The sequence below is a fragment of the Heteronotia binoei genome, chromosome 21, assembly GCF_032191835.1.
Source record: "Heteronotia binoei isolate CCM8104 ecotype False Entrance Well chromosome 21, APGP_CSIRO_Hbin_v1, whole genome shotgun sequence".
NCBI classification, from domain to species: Eukaryota; Metazoa; Chordata; class Lepidosauria; order Squamata; family Gekkonidae; genus Heteronotia; species Heteronotia binoei.
This window is the reverse complement of record NC_083243.1, coordinates 152,187,748-152,203,135: the sequence shown is the minus strand read 5'-3', so window position 1 is coordinate 152,203,135 and position 15,388 is coordinate 152,187,748. Positions and strand designations below refer to the sequence as shown.

At 43.7% G+C, this 15,388-nt stretch overlaps 1 protein-coding gene across 1 annotated transcript in view; it reads left to right on the top strand.

The window, feature by feature from the left end:
• The window catches only part of SERGEF (secretion regulating guanine nucleotide exchange factor), a 145,197-nt gene extending 130,060 nt beyond the window's left edge, over positions 1–15,137 (top strand). Inside the window, exon 11 of the mRNA XM_060262304.1 lies at positions 12,200–15,137. Coding sequence (XP_060118287.1) covers positions 12,200–12,366 — 167 coding nt within the window. The 3' untranslated portion in view covers positions 12,367–15,137. The remainder of the gene's footprint in view (positions 1–12,199) is intronic.
• Positions 15,138–15,388: the final 251 nt, after the last annotated feature.

Genomic DNA, 15,388 nt, shown 5'->3' with positions numbered 1-15,388 from the left:
CATTGGTTGGTGAGTGCTTGCTTCAAACCTACCCATGATTCCAGCTCTAAGATGAGTAGTTGTTTTCCCCTTCATGGATAAGGCAGCTTTCATGATTCTGATTCTTATGCAGGCCAAATTACAGCCTGATAAACTGCAGTATTGCAGTCCAAGCTCTACTCACAACCAGAGTTTGATCCCAGCTAGGTTCAGGAAGCTAGGTTCAGGAAGCCGGTTCAAGGTTGACTCAGCTTTCCATCCTTCCAAGGTCAGTAAAATGAGTATCCAGCTTGCTGGGGATAAAGTCTAGATCACTGGGGAAGGCAATGGCAAATCACCCTGTAAAACGTTTGCCAAGAAAACTTCATGATGTGATTTCACCCCATCAGTTGGTAATGACTTGGTGCTTGCATAGGGGACTTCCTTTGCCTTTAAACAAACTTGTATTTTAAGCCCTGTCCCTCCTTTTCCTCTAACCATGCCTTGATTTCAGTAGGATTTAATTAAGCTCAATTCCCCCCCCCCCCGCCCCGCAGAGAAGCTTGAGATTTTTTTATTGTACATCCATGAAATGTGTTTTACATAGGGTTACCAAATCCAATTCAAGAAATATCTGGGGACTTTGGGGGTGGAGCCAGGAGACATTAGGGGTGGAGCCAATATAAAGGCTGTGACAAGCATAATTGAACTCCAAAGGGAGTTCTGGCCATCACATTTAAAGGGACAACACACCTTTTCAATTCCTTCCTTCCATAGGAAATAATGAAGGATAAGGGCACCTTCTTTTGGGGCTCATAGAATTGGACAACCCTGGTCCAATCTTTTTGAAACTTGGGGAGTATTTTGGGGAGAGGCACTAGATGCTATGCTGAAAATTTGGTGCCTCTACCCCAAAAAAACAGCCCTCCCAGAGCCCCAAATACCCCCAGATCAATTCTCCATGATTTTCTATGGGAATAAATCTCCATAGGGAATAATAGAGTTCCCAGCAGACATTTCCCTCCCCTCCCCCCGCTTTCTGACGAGTCTGAAGCGGGGGGAGGGTCTCCAAACCGGGGGATCCCCTGCCCCCACCTGGGGATTGGCAACCCTAGTTTTACAGTTGGTATTTTTATTGTTAGGGGGGAGTCACATGTTAACTGACCAGATGAAAAACTAGTACTGACTTTTACAGTAGTTCTCAACAAAGCAAGAAAGGTTATTTAATGAAGGAAAGGGATTTGGCTGTGGTCCCTCACATTAAAAATGCATGAGCTGTTGCAGGAAGCCACTTTCAAGAGGTCAAACTTTCTGTCAAAGGTGAATGAATATTATTGCTCCATTTTGCAGCTGGGGAGACTGAAACACCCTTTGCCTCCTGAAACACCACTGACTCTGAGTACAGCTTATTTAATAGGAAGCCAGCCATGTATTTAGATGATATTGCAGACTCTGCTTGTTCAGATCAGTAGAATGAGACTAGGAAAAGAGAGCCTGTTTTATTGTTTTTTTTTTCAGATACAGTTAGTTTTGTTGGAATGAAGAATGAGAACTTCATTTCTGTGTCTGAGCTTCCAGTTGTGGCTTCAGAGATATGGCTGAAATAAAAGAAGTAGCTGACTAATTTTAGCTCTTCTTCCCAAAGTGTTTCTTAATAACAATCACATCAGTAAATGTTTTCTTTATGTCTGAATCATTTCAGTGTTCTTACTCCCAGAGCTTTTTTTGAGCAGGAACACTATTCCAGCTGGCTTGGCATCAGGGGGTGTGGCGTAATATGCCAAGCCAGTAAATTTGAACAATACATGGACTGAGAAAGATTTCCTACAGTCTTCAATACATTGCCCTGTAATATGTTTATTAATAGTGTTACTTCTGAGTTCTTAATTTTGGCAGATATGGGCAGGGAAGAACACCTTAAAACGGTATTTTGTCTGCATTGTGTTGAACTGTGTATAAACAACTGCTTTTTCTCATCAATGTGATGTGATTACATCTTGATTGTCCTTTGATTAATGGAATTCCTTTCCACTGTAGTTATGCACAATGGGCTATTTTCTCTTCTAAAGGCTTTCTCTGCAAAGGCTTTCTCTAGCCTTTTAACTTTCATATAGTTGCCTGTTCTGAACTATTATAGATTGTTGCTTGTTTTAGGATGGCTTGATTGAAAAGGTGATTGAAATCAATGAGTTGTATTCTACCACTCCAAGCTGGTGGCTTGGAGCATGCATTTAAAGTTGAAGTTGCTTTCTTTCCACCTTTCTCTTCCCCTCCCTCCCCCATCTATTTGCTCCTTCCTTCCTTCCTTCCTTCCTTCCTTCCTTCCTTCCTTCCTTCCTTCCTTCCTTCCTTCCTTCCTTCCTTCCTTCCTTCCTTCCTTCCTTCCTTCCTTCCTTCCTTCCTTCCTTCCTCAGCTCTCAAACATCTGACGTTTATGTCTTATGGCTCTCAAACATTTGACATTTATTCTATGTTGCTCTTACATTAAGCAAGTTTGGCCACCCCTGAACTATAAGCATAATTAATGCATGGAGTAAAATACACCCAGATATTCCCAGTCTTCCTCTAATTCCAGCTGTATATTGTCCCCCCCGCCTCCAATGTTGATAATCAAGATCCTCACAGACAAAATGCCATGTGGCATGGGGAGCTGTAATAAAAAGGTGGAATTGGGTGAAATCATAATCCTTTTGTGCTAGTATAAAATGATAAACAAAGCAAACTTATCACTGCTGGAAGAAAGAGGGCTGTGATTTCCTCCAATTTCTTTCCTTGCTGTAGCTCTCAGTGCTGCTCTAAGGCCCCCTAAGCACCCCTACACAGGACACACTGGGTGAGAGATGTTCCTTATCTTTCACCCCCAATTCTCTCAGTGCCAGCCATGCCTGGTTTAGGAGTAAGCCAGAATGTGGCTTGGAAATGTACAGTAAAAACCAAAATGCAGTAAAGCCAAATAAAATGGCCCTTGGCAGCTAAATACAAGTCTGTGTTGCTAATTTGGGAGGTGGTTCAAGGTGTCTGTCAGGGTAATGGTTCCCCTCATCTAAAAACCAAAGACATCTCTCTCTGCATTATGGAGCCCACAGGAAAGAAGATAATTCCTCCCTTTGCAAATCCTAACACCTCCCTTCCTGACCTGATCACCCTAGTTCAGGTATGTCCAACAGGTAGATCGCGATCTACTAGTAGATCACAGAGGGGTCAGAGGTAGATCACCAGCCCCACTTGGTCTCATGGTTTGTTGGACAGATGTTTGGGGTTTTTTGATGATTGTTTGGTGTGGTGGTATTTGATTATTGGTGCCAGTATGAAGAATTCTTATTTTTACTTTTAGAACTGCATGTGTGGTTTTGGCATCATCCAGAGGTCTTCAGTTCCTGTTGATCTTTAATACTTTGGGACAGTGACAGTTTTGGACCAGATTCAGCCAGTGTTAACATAGCACCCCAGCCACCCCAGTATAAGGAAGATGAGTGTTCCAAAGAAGAGCAAAACCTACCACTTTCATGATGAATGGGAAATGGACTACTACTTCATCATGGTGAAAGACAAGTGTTGTGTACTTTGTAATGCTGCTGTATCCTTGCCCCAAAAGGGTAATCTGGAGCGTCATTATAAGGCTCTGTATAGCAATAAGTTTGATGCTGATTTTCCACCCAAAAGTGAAATTCGTAAACTGAAGCTCAAAGAACTTAAATCTAAATTGGCTGCACAGCAACAGTTGATGGCAAAGCCAAGGTCACATTCAGTCAATGCAACCATGGCATCCTTCAAGGTTAGCAACCTGATCGCAAAGAAATGCAAACCTTTCAATGAAGGTGAATTTGTAAAAGATTGTTTTCTTGAAGCAGCAGACAATCTTTTTGAAGGATTTAAGAATAAGAAAGATCATAGTTGCTGTTCAAGATGTGCAATTGTCAAGAAACACCATTGTGCAGTGAATAGAAAAGATATGTGGAGACGTAACTGAACAATTGTTGGAGGATGTTTCAGTTTGTGTTGCTTTCTCACTCCAACTGGATGAATCTACAGACATAAGAGACATAGCCCTGTTACTAGTTTTTATCTGGATGGTTTTTGAAGACTTCAGTGTTAAAGAAGAACTACTTGGAATGATTTCTTTAAAAGGGAGAACTACCAGTCAGGAAATATTCAGCTCTTTCAATTCTTTTGTGACAGAGTGTAATCTTCCATTGCATAAACTTGTTTCCATCACTACTGATGGAGCAAGAGCAATGACAGGTGAGGTTAACGGTTTCATAGGCCTCTGTAGACAGCATGACGACTTTCCAGATTTCCTTTCTTACCACTGCATCATTCACCAGCAAGTTTTGGCAAGCAAGAGACTCAATACAAAGATTGTCATGGACATCAGTTTCAAAATTGTAAATTCAGTTCATAGAAGATCACTTCAAAGACGGCTTTTCAATCTTACTCTTGATGAAGGGGCAGCGGAAATCATTTTGCACACAGATGTAAGGTGGCTAAGTAGGCACAAATTTCTGCAAAGATTTCGTGATTTGCTGAATGAAATAAGGTTTTTGAAGGAGAGGGGAGATGACAAAGCAGAGTTGGAAGATGAGGAGTGGTTATGTGATCTGGCATTTCTTGCTGACTTTACAGGCGAACTAAGTGATATGAACATTGAACTACAAGGTAAAAACAAATGCATTGGCGAGACAATGAGTACAGTTTTATCTTACAAGAGCAAATTTGAGCTAATGATGACTGATCTTGCAAACAACAATTTTGATCATTTTCCTAATTCACAGGACCATCTGGGACAATATCCAAATTTTGTTTTTCAGAACAAGAAGTATGTGACAAAAATCTGCTCTGTTATCCAGGAATTCGAAAAAAGATTCTGTGACTTCCAAAGAATTGAAAAAGTTGTGGAGAACCTGTCATATCCATTCAAAGCCGATATGAACATTAAGGAAACTACAGCTGCTATCAGTAAAAATTGAAAAAGGCATCTCTTGAAAATGAAATAGTAACCCTTCAAAATGACATTTTTCTCAAGACCCGTGCTGAGCAAAAATCGTTTTGGAAGCTACTGCCTAGAGACAAATTTCCCAACTTGAGAAGATGTAGTGAAGCTGTACACTCCTGTTTCAGTTCAACTTATTTGTGTGAATCTGCGTTTTCCCATCTGAAAATGACAGAGTACACAGCATTCCAACATTACAGATGGACATCTCAGGATTCCCTGAGACTGGCCCTCACGCAATATTCACCCAACTTCAAAAAGCTGGTGGATGAAATGCAGGCTCAGATGCCTCACTAATTAGCAAGAGCGAAGTTTTAAAGATTGTGCAAGATCAGCCTGGATCAATACTTGACCTACATTTAACACAAATTACTCAATAAAAGTAAAAGAAAGTTATAACAATAAAGATTTTAAAAAAACTGTTCGCAGTTCTTTCTGGATCTTCGTCTCTGTTTTGTTTTTGCTTATTTTGCTTACCAGTAAATGAAAGAAGGTGCATTGTAAATGGGGGGGGGGGGGGAGAAACCAAATTTGGTGGGTTAAAATCTAATTCGAAACTAATTTGAAACTTAATTCTCATGGTGGTAGATCACCAGCACTTTTGTCCAGAAAAAATAGATCACGACCTGTTCGAAGTTGGACATGCCTGCCCTAGTTGTTGGGTTATTCACCCAGCTGGGTTCCCCTTTCTCTCCATCAGTCTAAGATCATCAGCAAACATTAGCATTCTTACCTTCTTGGCCAAATTACATCAAGACACGTTAGCAGTTCCTGTTTACACCCAGAAACCCATCTCCACACATAGATGCAATTATGACAACATCTTTGTCTTTTCCTGGGAACCCCATTAGGCATTTCCCAGCACTTTGTTTTACTTCCAGGCAGCAAATCACATCAGTGCATTGTCGTACATCAGCATGCTCCCAGGAAACATTTTCGCCTAAGCATTTCCCCACTGTGGGTGTTTCTTGTCTCAGGCGCCACTGGCATCACAATGCCAAATTTGTTTTGGTCATTTGCCATCTTCACTGCCTCTGCTCCATGGACTTCTGGACCTCTGAATGGTAAGTATAATCCCCCCCAGCCCCCCCCCCCCTTACCATAACACCTCTCACCTCTGTATTTCTGCAACTTGTGAGTTTGTTTTTCAGTGTGTATTTATCCTCTGTATGTGTGCATTATTATTTTCTCTTTAAAAACAAGCACTTTTGATTAAGCAACGTTCTGGTTAATTCTGAAAGTTTGTTAAGGGAATAACCCCTGTAAACTTTGGTGGAGAGATCTTGCTGTTACCCCCTCTCACTAAGCTTAAAGTTCTCCTGTAAGAAATAATATCCCCCAAATATTAGGAGACCACATCTTTGTGTAACACTGCATAATATTTTGTTCCTGAATGGGTCTTTTTGGCAGCTGCTATGGGAAGGAGAAAATAGGGAAGATAATTGAACAAAGCAGGAGTCAAGTTGCACCTTTAAGACCAACCAATTTTTATTTAGAACATAAGCTTTCGTGTGCTCTTAAACACACTTCATCAGACGAGGAATCCAGCACAATGAGCAAAGCCATACATAGCTGAGCAGAGCCATACATAGCTGGTAGGCAGTGGCCCAGAATGTAACATGGTACAGATATAAGAACCAATGACAGTGAAGTAAAATTATCTGGTAGGCAGTGGTTTAGAATGTAAAATGGTACAATGACAGAATAGTAAAATTAGCAAATTGAGGAAACCTTTGATCTGAGTAACATGAGCATGTGAAAGCAACAAAACAGCAGTATGCAGTAAAATTAACCAATTGAGCAAACCTTTGATCTGAGTAGCATGAGCATGGAAAAGCAACAAAACAGTAGTATGTCAAAATGTGAGATTAACCAATTTCGCACACAGCTCACCTCAGAGTCACGTCCCTCTTCACTGCGCAGTGTCTGGTCGGATTTCCCACCATCTGCTTCGGAGGAGCAGGAAGAGCCGCGGCTTCTGTGTCGCAAACGGAAATTGCTAAAACCCAGTTTCCGTTTGCGAGGCAGAAGCCGCGGCTCTTCCTGCTCCTCTGGTGCAGATGGTGGGAAATCTGACCAGACGCTGCGCAGTGAAGAGGGACGTGACTCCGGGGTGAGCTGTGTGCGAAATCGGTTATTGTCTGTCAATGACAATGGGAGATGGGTTCCATATATGTAATGGGATAAGCAACCAAAGTCCCTGTTTGAGTGTGTCAATAAAGCTAAAAAAGAAATACATTGAATAGTGATGTTCTTGTCCACCTAATTTAGTTTTAAACATGTAAACATAATTCTAGTTTGCCATAGGAAGAAGGAATACAATAAAATATAGTGAAAATGGGTATAGCATATGTAATGAGATATATAGCCAATATCCCTATTTTGAATATGTCAATACAAATAATTATACTGATACAATTCTAAAAGAGAAACACATTGGAATACTGTGGATGTATAGCTATACTCACTAAGAGTATACTCACTAAGAGACAAAATGGCCACCACCACGAGGTTGCTGTCATGGATGAACTACATGCTCTCATAGCAGTGTCCAGCCAGGTATGCCAACTGTCCATGCCCTGCCCAGAAAGGTTTTAAACCACAGTCCTCATAGAGGGCGCTCTATGCAAAATGGAGGTGGACTCCAGGGTGCTCATACCATCATCTCGGTTAGAACCCTCAGACAATTGTGTCTAGGCGGGGGGCCCTTGCTACACCCATTCCTAGTCATCATTCAGAACTTTCAGAAGCGAGAGGTCGCTGTTTTAGGGGTAGGGGTTTTCTGGGTGAATTACCGTCAATTCTCCAGAACTCTACCCATGCTAATGGTGAATGGGGACCTCTGTAGCTTGCTAGGGCAGATTTGGTTCAATCCCGTGGGGATCAAGGTGATGAGCATCCACCAGACCCCTGCAAGCATGGACTTTCAGCAGATTTGTGGGGAGTTCCCATCCATGTTTGACGGCACCCTAGGCAATTATACAGGGCCCCCAGTAGCATTACAACTAAGCTCCAACATGCAGCCCTTTTGCCCTGAAACCCAAGTGAGACGAGGAGTTAGATTGCCTCATGGAGCAAGGGGTGCTACAGTCAGTCGCCAATGCATGTTGGGAAACTCCCATCATCACCCCGGTTAAGCCCAACAGCCGAGTCTGCATCTGCGTGGACTACAAATGTACGATCAACAGGGCGCTGAAGGACCACGCATACCCAGTTCTGGTGGTCAGCCACGTGTTAGCATCATTGGCGGGGGTTAAAATTTTTGGGAAATTAGACTTGGCATCAGCCTACCTGCGGCTTCTGGTAAACACAGCTACTGCAAAGGCACAAAGGACTGTGATACACAGGGGCTCTTTTAAAGTCAAGCGTCTCCAATTTGGGGTCAGCATGGCCCCAGGGATTTTCCAGAACTTAATGGACTCTCTTTTAAAAGGTATCCCTGGGGTCCAGCTGTTTTTTGACAATGTGCTGATCACTGCCGCCACAGAGGAAGAATTTGCCTTCCGCCTCAGAGTGGTGCTCCAGCGCTTCGGCTCAGCTGGCCTGAAAGTAAAAAGGAAAAGTGCCACCTGGGGGTCCCAAAGTTAGACTTTCTGGGGTACTTGGTGGACATGAGCGGGATCCACCCCTTCCAGGAGAAGATCCAGGTCATCTGCGATGCACCGGTCCCCACAAACAAGGCGGAGCTACAAGCATTCCTCGGCTTCTTGAACTTTTACCACAACTTTCTTCCACACAAGGCAGCTGTGGCCGAGTCTCTCCATAGACTGCTGGACAAGAGGGCCCCATGAGTCTGAGGCCGTCAGCAAGCTGCCGCTTTTCAGGCAGTCAAGGACCTCCTCACCTCCAAAAGTTTGCTGGCACATTTCGACGAGTGGCTGCCCATCATTTTTGCCTGAAATGCATCTCCCTACGGGGTGGGGGCGGTCCTAGCGCACATGCTGCCAGATGGCCATGAGGTTCCAATGGCTTACTATTCCAGGACCCTGCAGAAACCGGAGCACAACTATGCACAGATTGATAAGGAGGGTCTGGCCATAGTAGCGGGGGTTGAAAAAAAAATCCATGACTAACTCTATGGCCAGCCTTTCACCATCCTGACTGACCACAAGCCCCTGCTGAACCTTTTTGCCCCGGACCGCCAGATGCTCCAAATGTTGTCACCATGGGTCTTGTGGTGGTCCATCTTCATTTCCAGGTATCAATATGCCCTCCAATACCGCCCTGGAAAGGCAATGGGCCAAGTGGATGCCTTAAGCCGCTGCTGCCTTCCGGGGACCCATATCCGGCCCCAGCGCACCAGATTTTGCTCATAGAGTCCCTTCCAGACTGCCTGATGCACGCCAAGGACATCACCAAGTTCTCCATCAGGGACAAAACCCTCTCCTGAGTTCTGGACTGGGTGTGGAGGGGGTGGCCCACCAGCCAGGTAGGCCTGGATTTTACAGCATATGCGTCCTGCTGGGATGAGCTCTCAGTGCATAAAGGGTGCTTGTTGTGGGAAAGTAGGGTGGTGGTGCCTCTGGCACCGTGGTAGCGAGTCCTCACTGCGCTGCACAAAACACACCTGGGGATCGTGCACATGAAGGCCCTCGCCCGCAGTTATGTTTGGTGGACTGGGATGGACAATGCGATCGAGTCCTGGGTCACCCGTTGCCAACCATGCCAGGAGACCTGACCGGCACCACCCTGCCCAGAAGTGGGACCCGACCGGCACCACTCCTGCCCAGAAGTGGGAGTTCACGTGAAACCCTTGGTCCTGCCTGCATCTGGACTTTGCAGGGCCCTTCCGGGGGCAGACCTTCTTTCTCATCGTGGACTCCTACATGAAATTGCTCATGTGGTCTCCACATCCTCCTGGGCCTCCATTGGTGCTCTCTACAGGGTCTTTGCAACTCATGGCTTATCGGACACCCTTGTCTCAGACAACGGAACGGCCTTTACGTCGGGTGAATTTCAAGACTTTTGTGCCAGAAACTTGATTAGGCACATTAAGTCAGCCCTTTTCCACCTGGCCACTAATGGCTAAGCTGAAAGGATGGTGTGGTCAATTCCTTAATTGCTATGCTGCATCATCCAAGAGGACTGGGAGACCCGCCTCGCTGAGTGCCTACTAGCCCAGCAATACTATCCCTTGCACCATCACCGGCCACAGCTTGGTCAAGCTCCTAATGGGCCGGTGGTTGTCAACCTTCCTGAATCGGATGCACCCAGACTGAGCCCTGAATCTGTGGGAAATGCCAGAGGTGATCCGGGCGCCCCGTGGGCTGGATATAGGGGACTTCGTTTATGCAAAGAACTTTGGGAGGGGCCCTGCTTGGATCCTGATCAGGGTCGCTCAAGTACTTGGTTAAGTTATGTACAAAGTCACCACAGAAGGCAGGCCCACCATTAGGCAGCACATCGACCAGTTAAGGTCACAAGAAGCCCCCGGAAATGAGGTCAAGTAGGGCCCAAATGACTGGCCAGCCGTTCCGCCTTCCCCTGTGACCAAGACAGCTGAAGCAGAGGACCTGGCTCCAACTCTCCCAACCGAGCCAGAGGCCTCTGCAGACTCGGAACTACACTGAGATGACAGCATCACCGGCTCCTCCGCTGGCTGTGCCTGAAGCAACGGCCACTCCTCCGCCTTCTACGGCGCCTAGGCAGTCTACGCGGGAGCATCGCAAAGCTGCCTACCTGAGGGACTATGTCTGTTGAGGCTTTCGAACTAGGGGGAGAGGGATGTTATGTATGCAGACCAAAGTGTAGACTGATATGGGTGTTCCTGCCGGGTTCATTGGAGCCAGAAGGACTGAGCTTGGGGATTTGGGAACAATGGGCAGTAGGATCCAAATCCGTGCTGCCCTTCTCCAATCAAGGGTCCCCTGCTGGTTTCAGTGATCCAATAACGTGCTTGCGCGGGAATCCAGAGTTGTATATAGTTGGCCCTGTTCTCCAGTCTTTTAGTGCCGCTCTATACCATGCTGTATCTAATAAAAAACTGATTATCACCACAACCTCAGTGCATTGAACCCACTATATTATAGGCTACATTTAGATATGTTGACATTTTTCTACATACTTGGAGAATCTCAAGGTCAAACAGAAACTTTTTCCTTGCTTGTGGAAGGCCCCATTTTGCTGTCTTTGAAAAAAGGCTGACATGATCTGGGGCTTAGTGCAGCCTAGACAGCAGGGAGAAGCCTGCCTAGGAGTAGATACAGGGCCTACACCTCCCAGGATTCCTTCTGTCCCTCTGATTAGGTCGCAGTTTTGGAGGGAAAACTAGCCTGGGGGTGGGTAGGACCTGGGAGGAAAGCATAAATAGGTTTGACTGGAAAGGGAAGTTGTTCTCTCTGCTGAGGCTGGACTGGAGGAAGTTGCAGCTGAAGAGAGTTCCCTCACTGAAAGGGGGTGGTGAGTTTTGGTATTAGTAGCAGGGAACTTCTAGTCAGACACGTCAGGGCTTTTATTTATTAATTCCAACCTTTACCGTTTCTTATTTCACTGTTGCACTAAATGTTTTACTACCCACTTGTTGTTATAGAGCACTTATAATAAACTGCTTCTTGTTAAACTGACTGGGTCTTCATATCTCTTTAGCCACGGTTAAAAGGACTTGCTAATAAGGAAGGTACAGGGGTGGTTGAGTGCTCTGGGCCATCCCATGCAGACCCTTCCCAGAGTTGTAGCAGCCTTCCTGGTCCCCTGGCTGTGTCCCTATTCCCAGCATAGAGACCAGTGAGTTTATTATTAACAGGGTAATACTGGAATGCTGCTATAGGGACTTGAAAATCATACCACGTTTTTTTGTTTAGTGGAGACACAGGAAGCTGTCATATAATGAATCAGATTATTGGTCTACTCTGACTGGCAGTGACTATGAAGGGTCTTTTCGTATTACCTGGTACCTGATCTTTTTAACTGGAAATGCCAGGGAGTGAATTTATGACTTTCTGTACATGAATATTAAGCAGATGTTCTACCACTGAGCCATGTAAATAATACATTAAGAAAATGGCAATACAGCTTGAATGATTTTTTTCCCTTTTGTTTATACTCTTGTTGAAAACTATGATGATATAACAGAGTTACAGCCCCCAGTAGTGTGGATATTTGGCAAGACTCTCCTTTATCTTTCACAGCATTCATTCAGGCTGCTGGTGATTGATAAATCGGTGATCTGATTTTAATTGTGATGAGGAGAAAGGGGTGTGTGATGGCTTAGGTACATGAATGTTCTGATTCATTTTTTCCCTTTCTTCCTAGGTAGCCAGTGTTTCTCCTGGGGATGGAATGAACATGGGATGTGTGGCAATGGAACAGAAGCAAACATTTGTTCTCCTGAGCCAATCAGTGCTCTTAGTTCTGGAAACCTGCTTTTAATTGGATGTGGAGCTGGACATTCCATGGCCTATTGTTATTTTCCAGAATAGATTTTCTACAAGAGATATGTCAGCAAAATTTAAATACCATATCATTATTTACAGTTCCCTAGAGTATCTTGTAAAGTTCTGAACCTTTAGTGGCAAAACTGTCTGCTGGTTCAGAGGCAAATCCAACAAAACAAAATGACCTAGAGGTCATTTTAAAAAAAACAAATAATTCAGTATACTGAAATATAAAAGCATTACTAAGTGGCCAAAGTGAGAGCCAGTTTGGTGTAGTGGTTAAGTGTGTGGACTCTTATCTGGGAGAACCTGGTTTGATTCCCCACTCCTCCACTTGCACCTGCTGGAATGGCCTTGGGTTAGCCATAGCTGTGACAGAGGTTGTCCTTGAAAGGGCAGCTGCTGTGAGAGCCCTCTCAGCCCCACCCACCTCACAGGGTGTCTGTTGTGGGGGGAGAAGATATGGGAGATTGTAAGCCACTCTGAGTCTCTAATTCAGGGAGAAGGGCGGGGTATAAATCTGCAATTCTTCTTCAAAAGTTAATTATGATTTCTACTAAAAGTAATGGAATAGGAATTGTTGGCCTCCAAATTCTAGTTCCTTATTTTGGTTTGGAGACAATCTATGGCCCAGTTCAGTTGCCATAGCAAACTACGGTTACAGAGAACAAGAAGTGCTGGAAAGAATTGGTATGTGCAAGGGATGAAGAGATAGGGACTGTCAGACTCTCAACAAATTTCTGAAGTTCAAACCACGTTTGAAGGAAGGGGCCAGGGCTCAGTGGAAAAGCATGTTCTGTTTGCATGCAAAATGTCTGAGGTTCAGCCCTTTGTATCTCCAGTTAAAAGTATTTCAGGGAGCAGGTGTTGGGAAAGACCCTTGTCTGCCTGGGAGAGCTACTGTCAGTCAGAGATGACTAGATGGACCAGTGGTCTGACCCAGTTTAATTGCATGCTTTAATTATGCATTTATTTTAGAAGGCGACAGCACACCTTTTGGCTTTTACAGTAACAGGCAATCATTTTATAATGATTTATCTTCATAAGCACAGATCAGAAAAGGTCTAACCAGTAAAAAAAAAAAGTTTAAAGTAACTGAACTTATGTTCTTGGAGCTCTGGGACTGATTTCTCACTCACCTTACGTCGCTCTCAAGTTCATCTTTTCAGTGCAGCTTCCTTCCAATTTCACACTATCTGCCCCAGGGCTGCAGCAAGCTTCGGTGTTTTCGCGCAGCAAACAGAAGCTGCTAAAAACCAGTTTCTGTTTGCTGCGTGAAAACACCAATGCTTGCTGCAGTCCCGAGACAGATAGTGTGAAATCGGAAGGAAGCCACGCTGAGAAGACAAACGTGAGAGCGGTGTATGCGAAATCGGTCTGGATGAATTAAAGCTATAATTATCACACATGCTGGTCAAAGGTAGTGCAGGTTGCATTGGCTAGGCTGCAGGAGCATGTCCATCTGGTTTTACTGATGTAAATTTACATTAAAACCATTAACTGACAACATTAAGTTGAAAGGATAACAGACAAATGAATCACCTTTCCTCCTACCCCTGGCTCTGTAATCAGATTCTTTAGTTATTTCTGTGTTTCAAACTGCTATTCTGCATGTAAAAAAATTACAACTCTTTGCCAAAGGCCATTGCTGGATCTTGATGAAACTGGTTAAATTTTAGTGTAGTATTGTAGGTGGTTTTACCAAGGATTAATTAAAAAAAAAAAAAAAGCTATTCATTTTATATAAGGAATGATGCACGTACATATACAGTTTTAATGGTATCTTTGGTAACTTTATACAGTGTTCATTTTTTAAAAATTGTTGACCTAGTCAGATGTATTGATGAAATGGACTACAAAAATAGAAAAATTAACAACTTTAAGTCAATTAATTTGCAGTTGATTTGCAGTTCCTTCAGTTTTGTTGGGATAGGTAAATTCTAACAAGTATGGTTAGAGAGGAGTAGGAAAAATGACAAGCTAAATGTCTCATAACATTGGCTGTTCACTGATTGGGTAAGGCAGTGAGCAGCACAATATCACCTTACTGTATTTATTTCATTAAAATTTCATTTTACAATTTTTTAAATGCAAGCTTTTTTAAAATAGGACAATTTTGGATTAGAAAAAAAAGAATAGCAACAGCTTGTATTTCAAAATCTACCCAGATCTGGCCATCCAGCTTTCTCCCTGATTTTTCTCATGCTTAAAACATCCAGTAACAAATTCTTCATTATATCCTGAGTATGACAAGCTGCTTAAAGAAGCAAGCAAGGACTAACTTCTGAAGAGAGCTACCGTTGGCCACCCCTGAATTAGAACATTATGATCCAAGGCTTCTGAAATAAAGTCTGAATAAGATCAAAAGCTATTGTCAGGTTATCGCTGGTGAACTGGAGGTGACTTTCATAAGAATTTTGCATCCACAGTGCAAGGCAAATAGCTTTGAGTAGCAAGAACATAATTCAACATAAAAGCTTGAGTAAGCAGCAAAGCTATTGATCCTAATAAACAGACTTTTCTATTCTCTGAGAGCAAAGGGAAATCTGGTGACTTGCCCAGTGCTGATGTGGGGGGAGGAAAGGTTGGCCTAATAAAGTAACTTTCAATAAAAACAACTTTACAGATGACCTCCAGCCTGAATGACTGCAAGCTATGGGGAGAAGTGTATTCTGGCATAGGTGCTGTCAAATATTTCAAAGTAAGATGTTCTCAGCAGCTTGTAGATCTACATGGACGTATGTACCAGGCTGTCGTCTGCTATGGAAACTGCCAGAATTGTATATTGGATTAAAGTAAAAGAAGATTGATTATCTGAATAATTTGTATGCTATTTTTTTTCCAGAGTCCTGTAAAGTAGATCAGGATATGGTCCAAGGGCATCCACAAACTTCAGAGCTAAGCAGGAATTTTAGTTGGGCTTTTCACGTGCTTCTCTAACATCCTAGCTACTGAACCACTCTGGTGTTATGCTCATGGCAGTTTCATAGATTCTGACAGCTGAAACGAATTCCCATGAGCCATTCCACTGCTTAAGGTTACATATTCTAAACCCAAATCCATATCT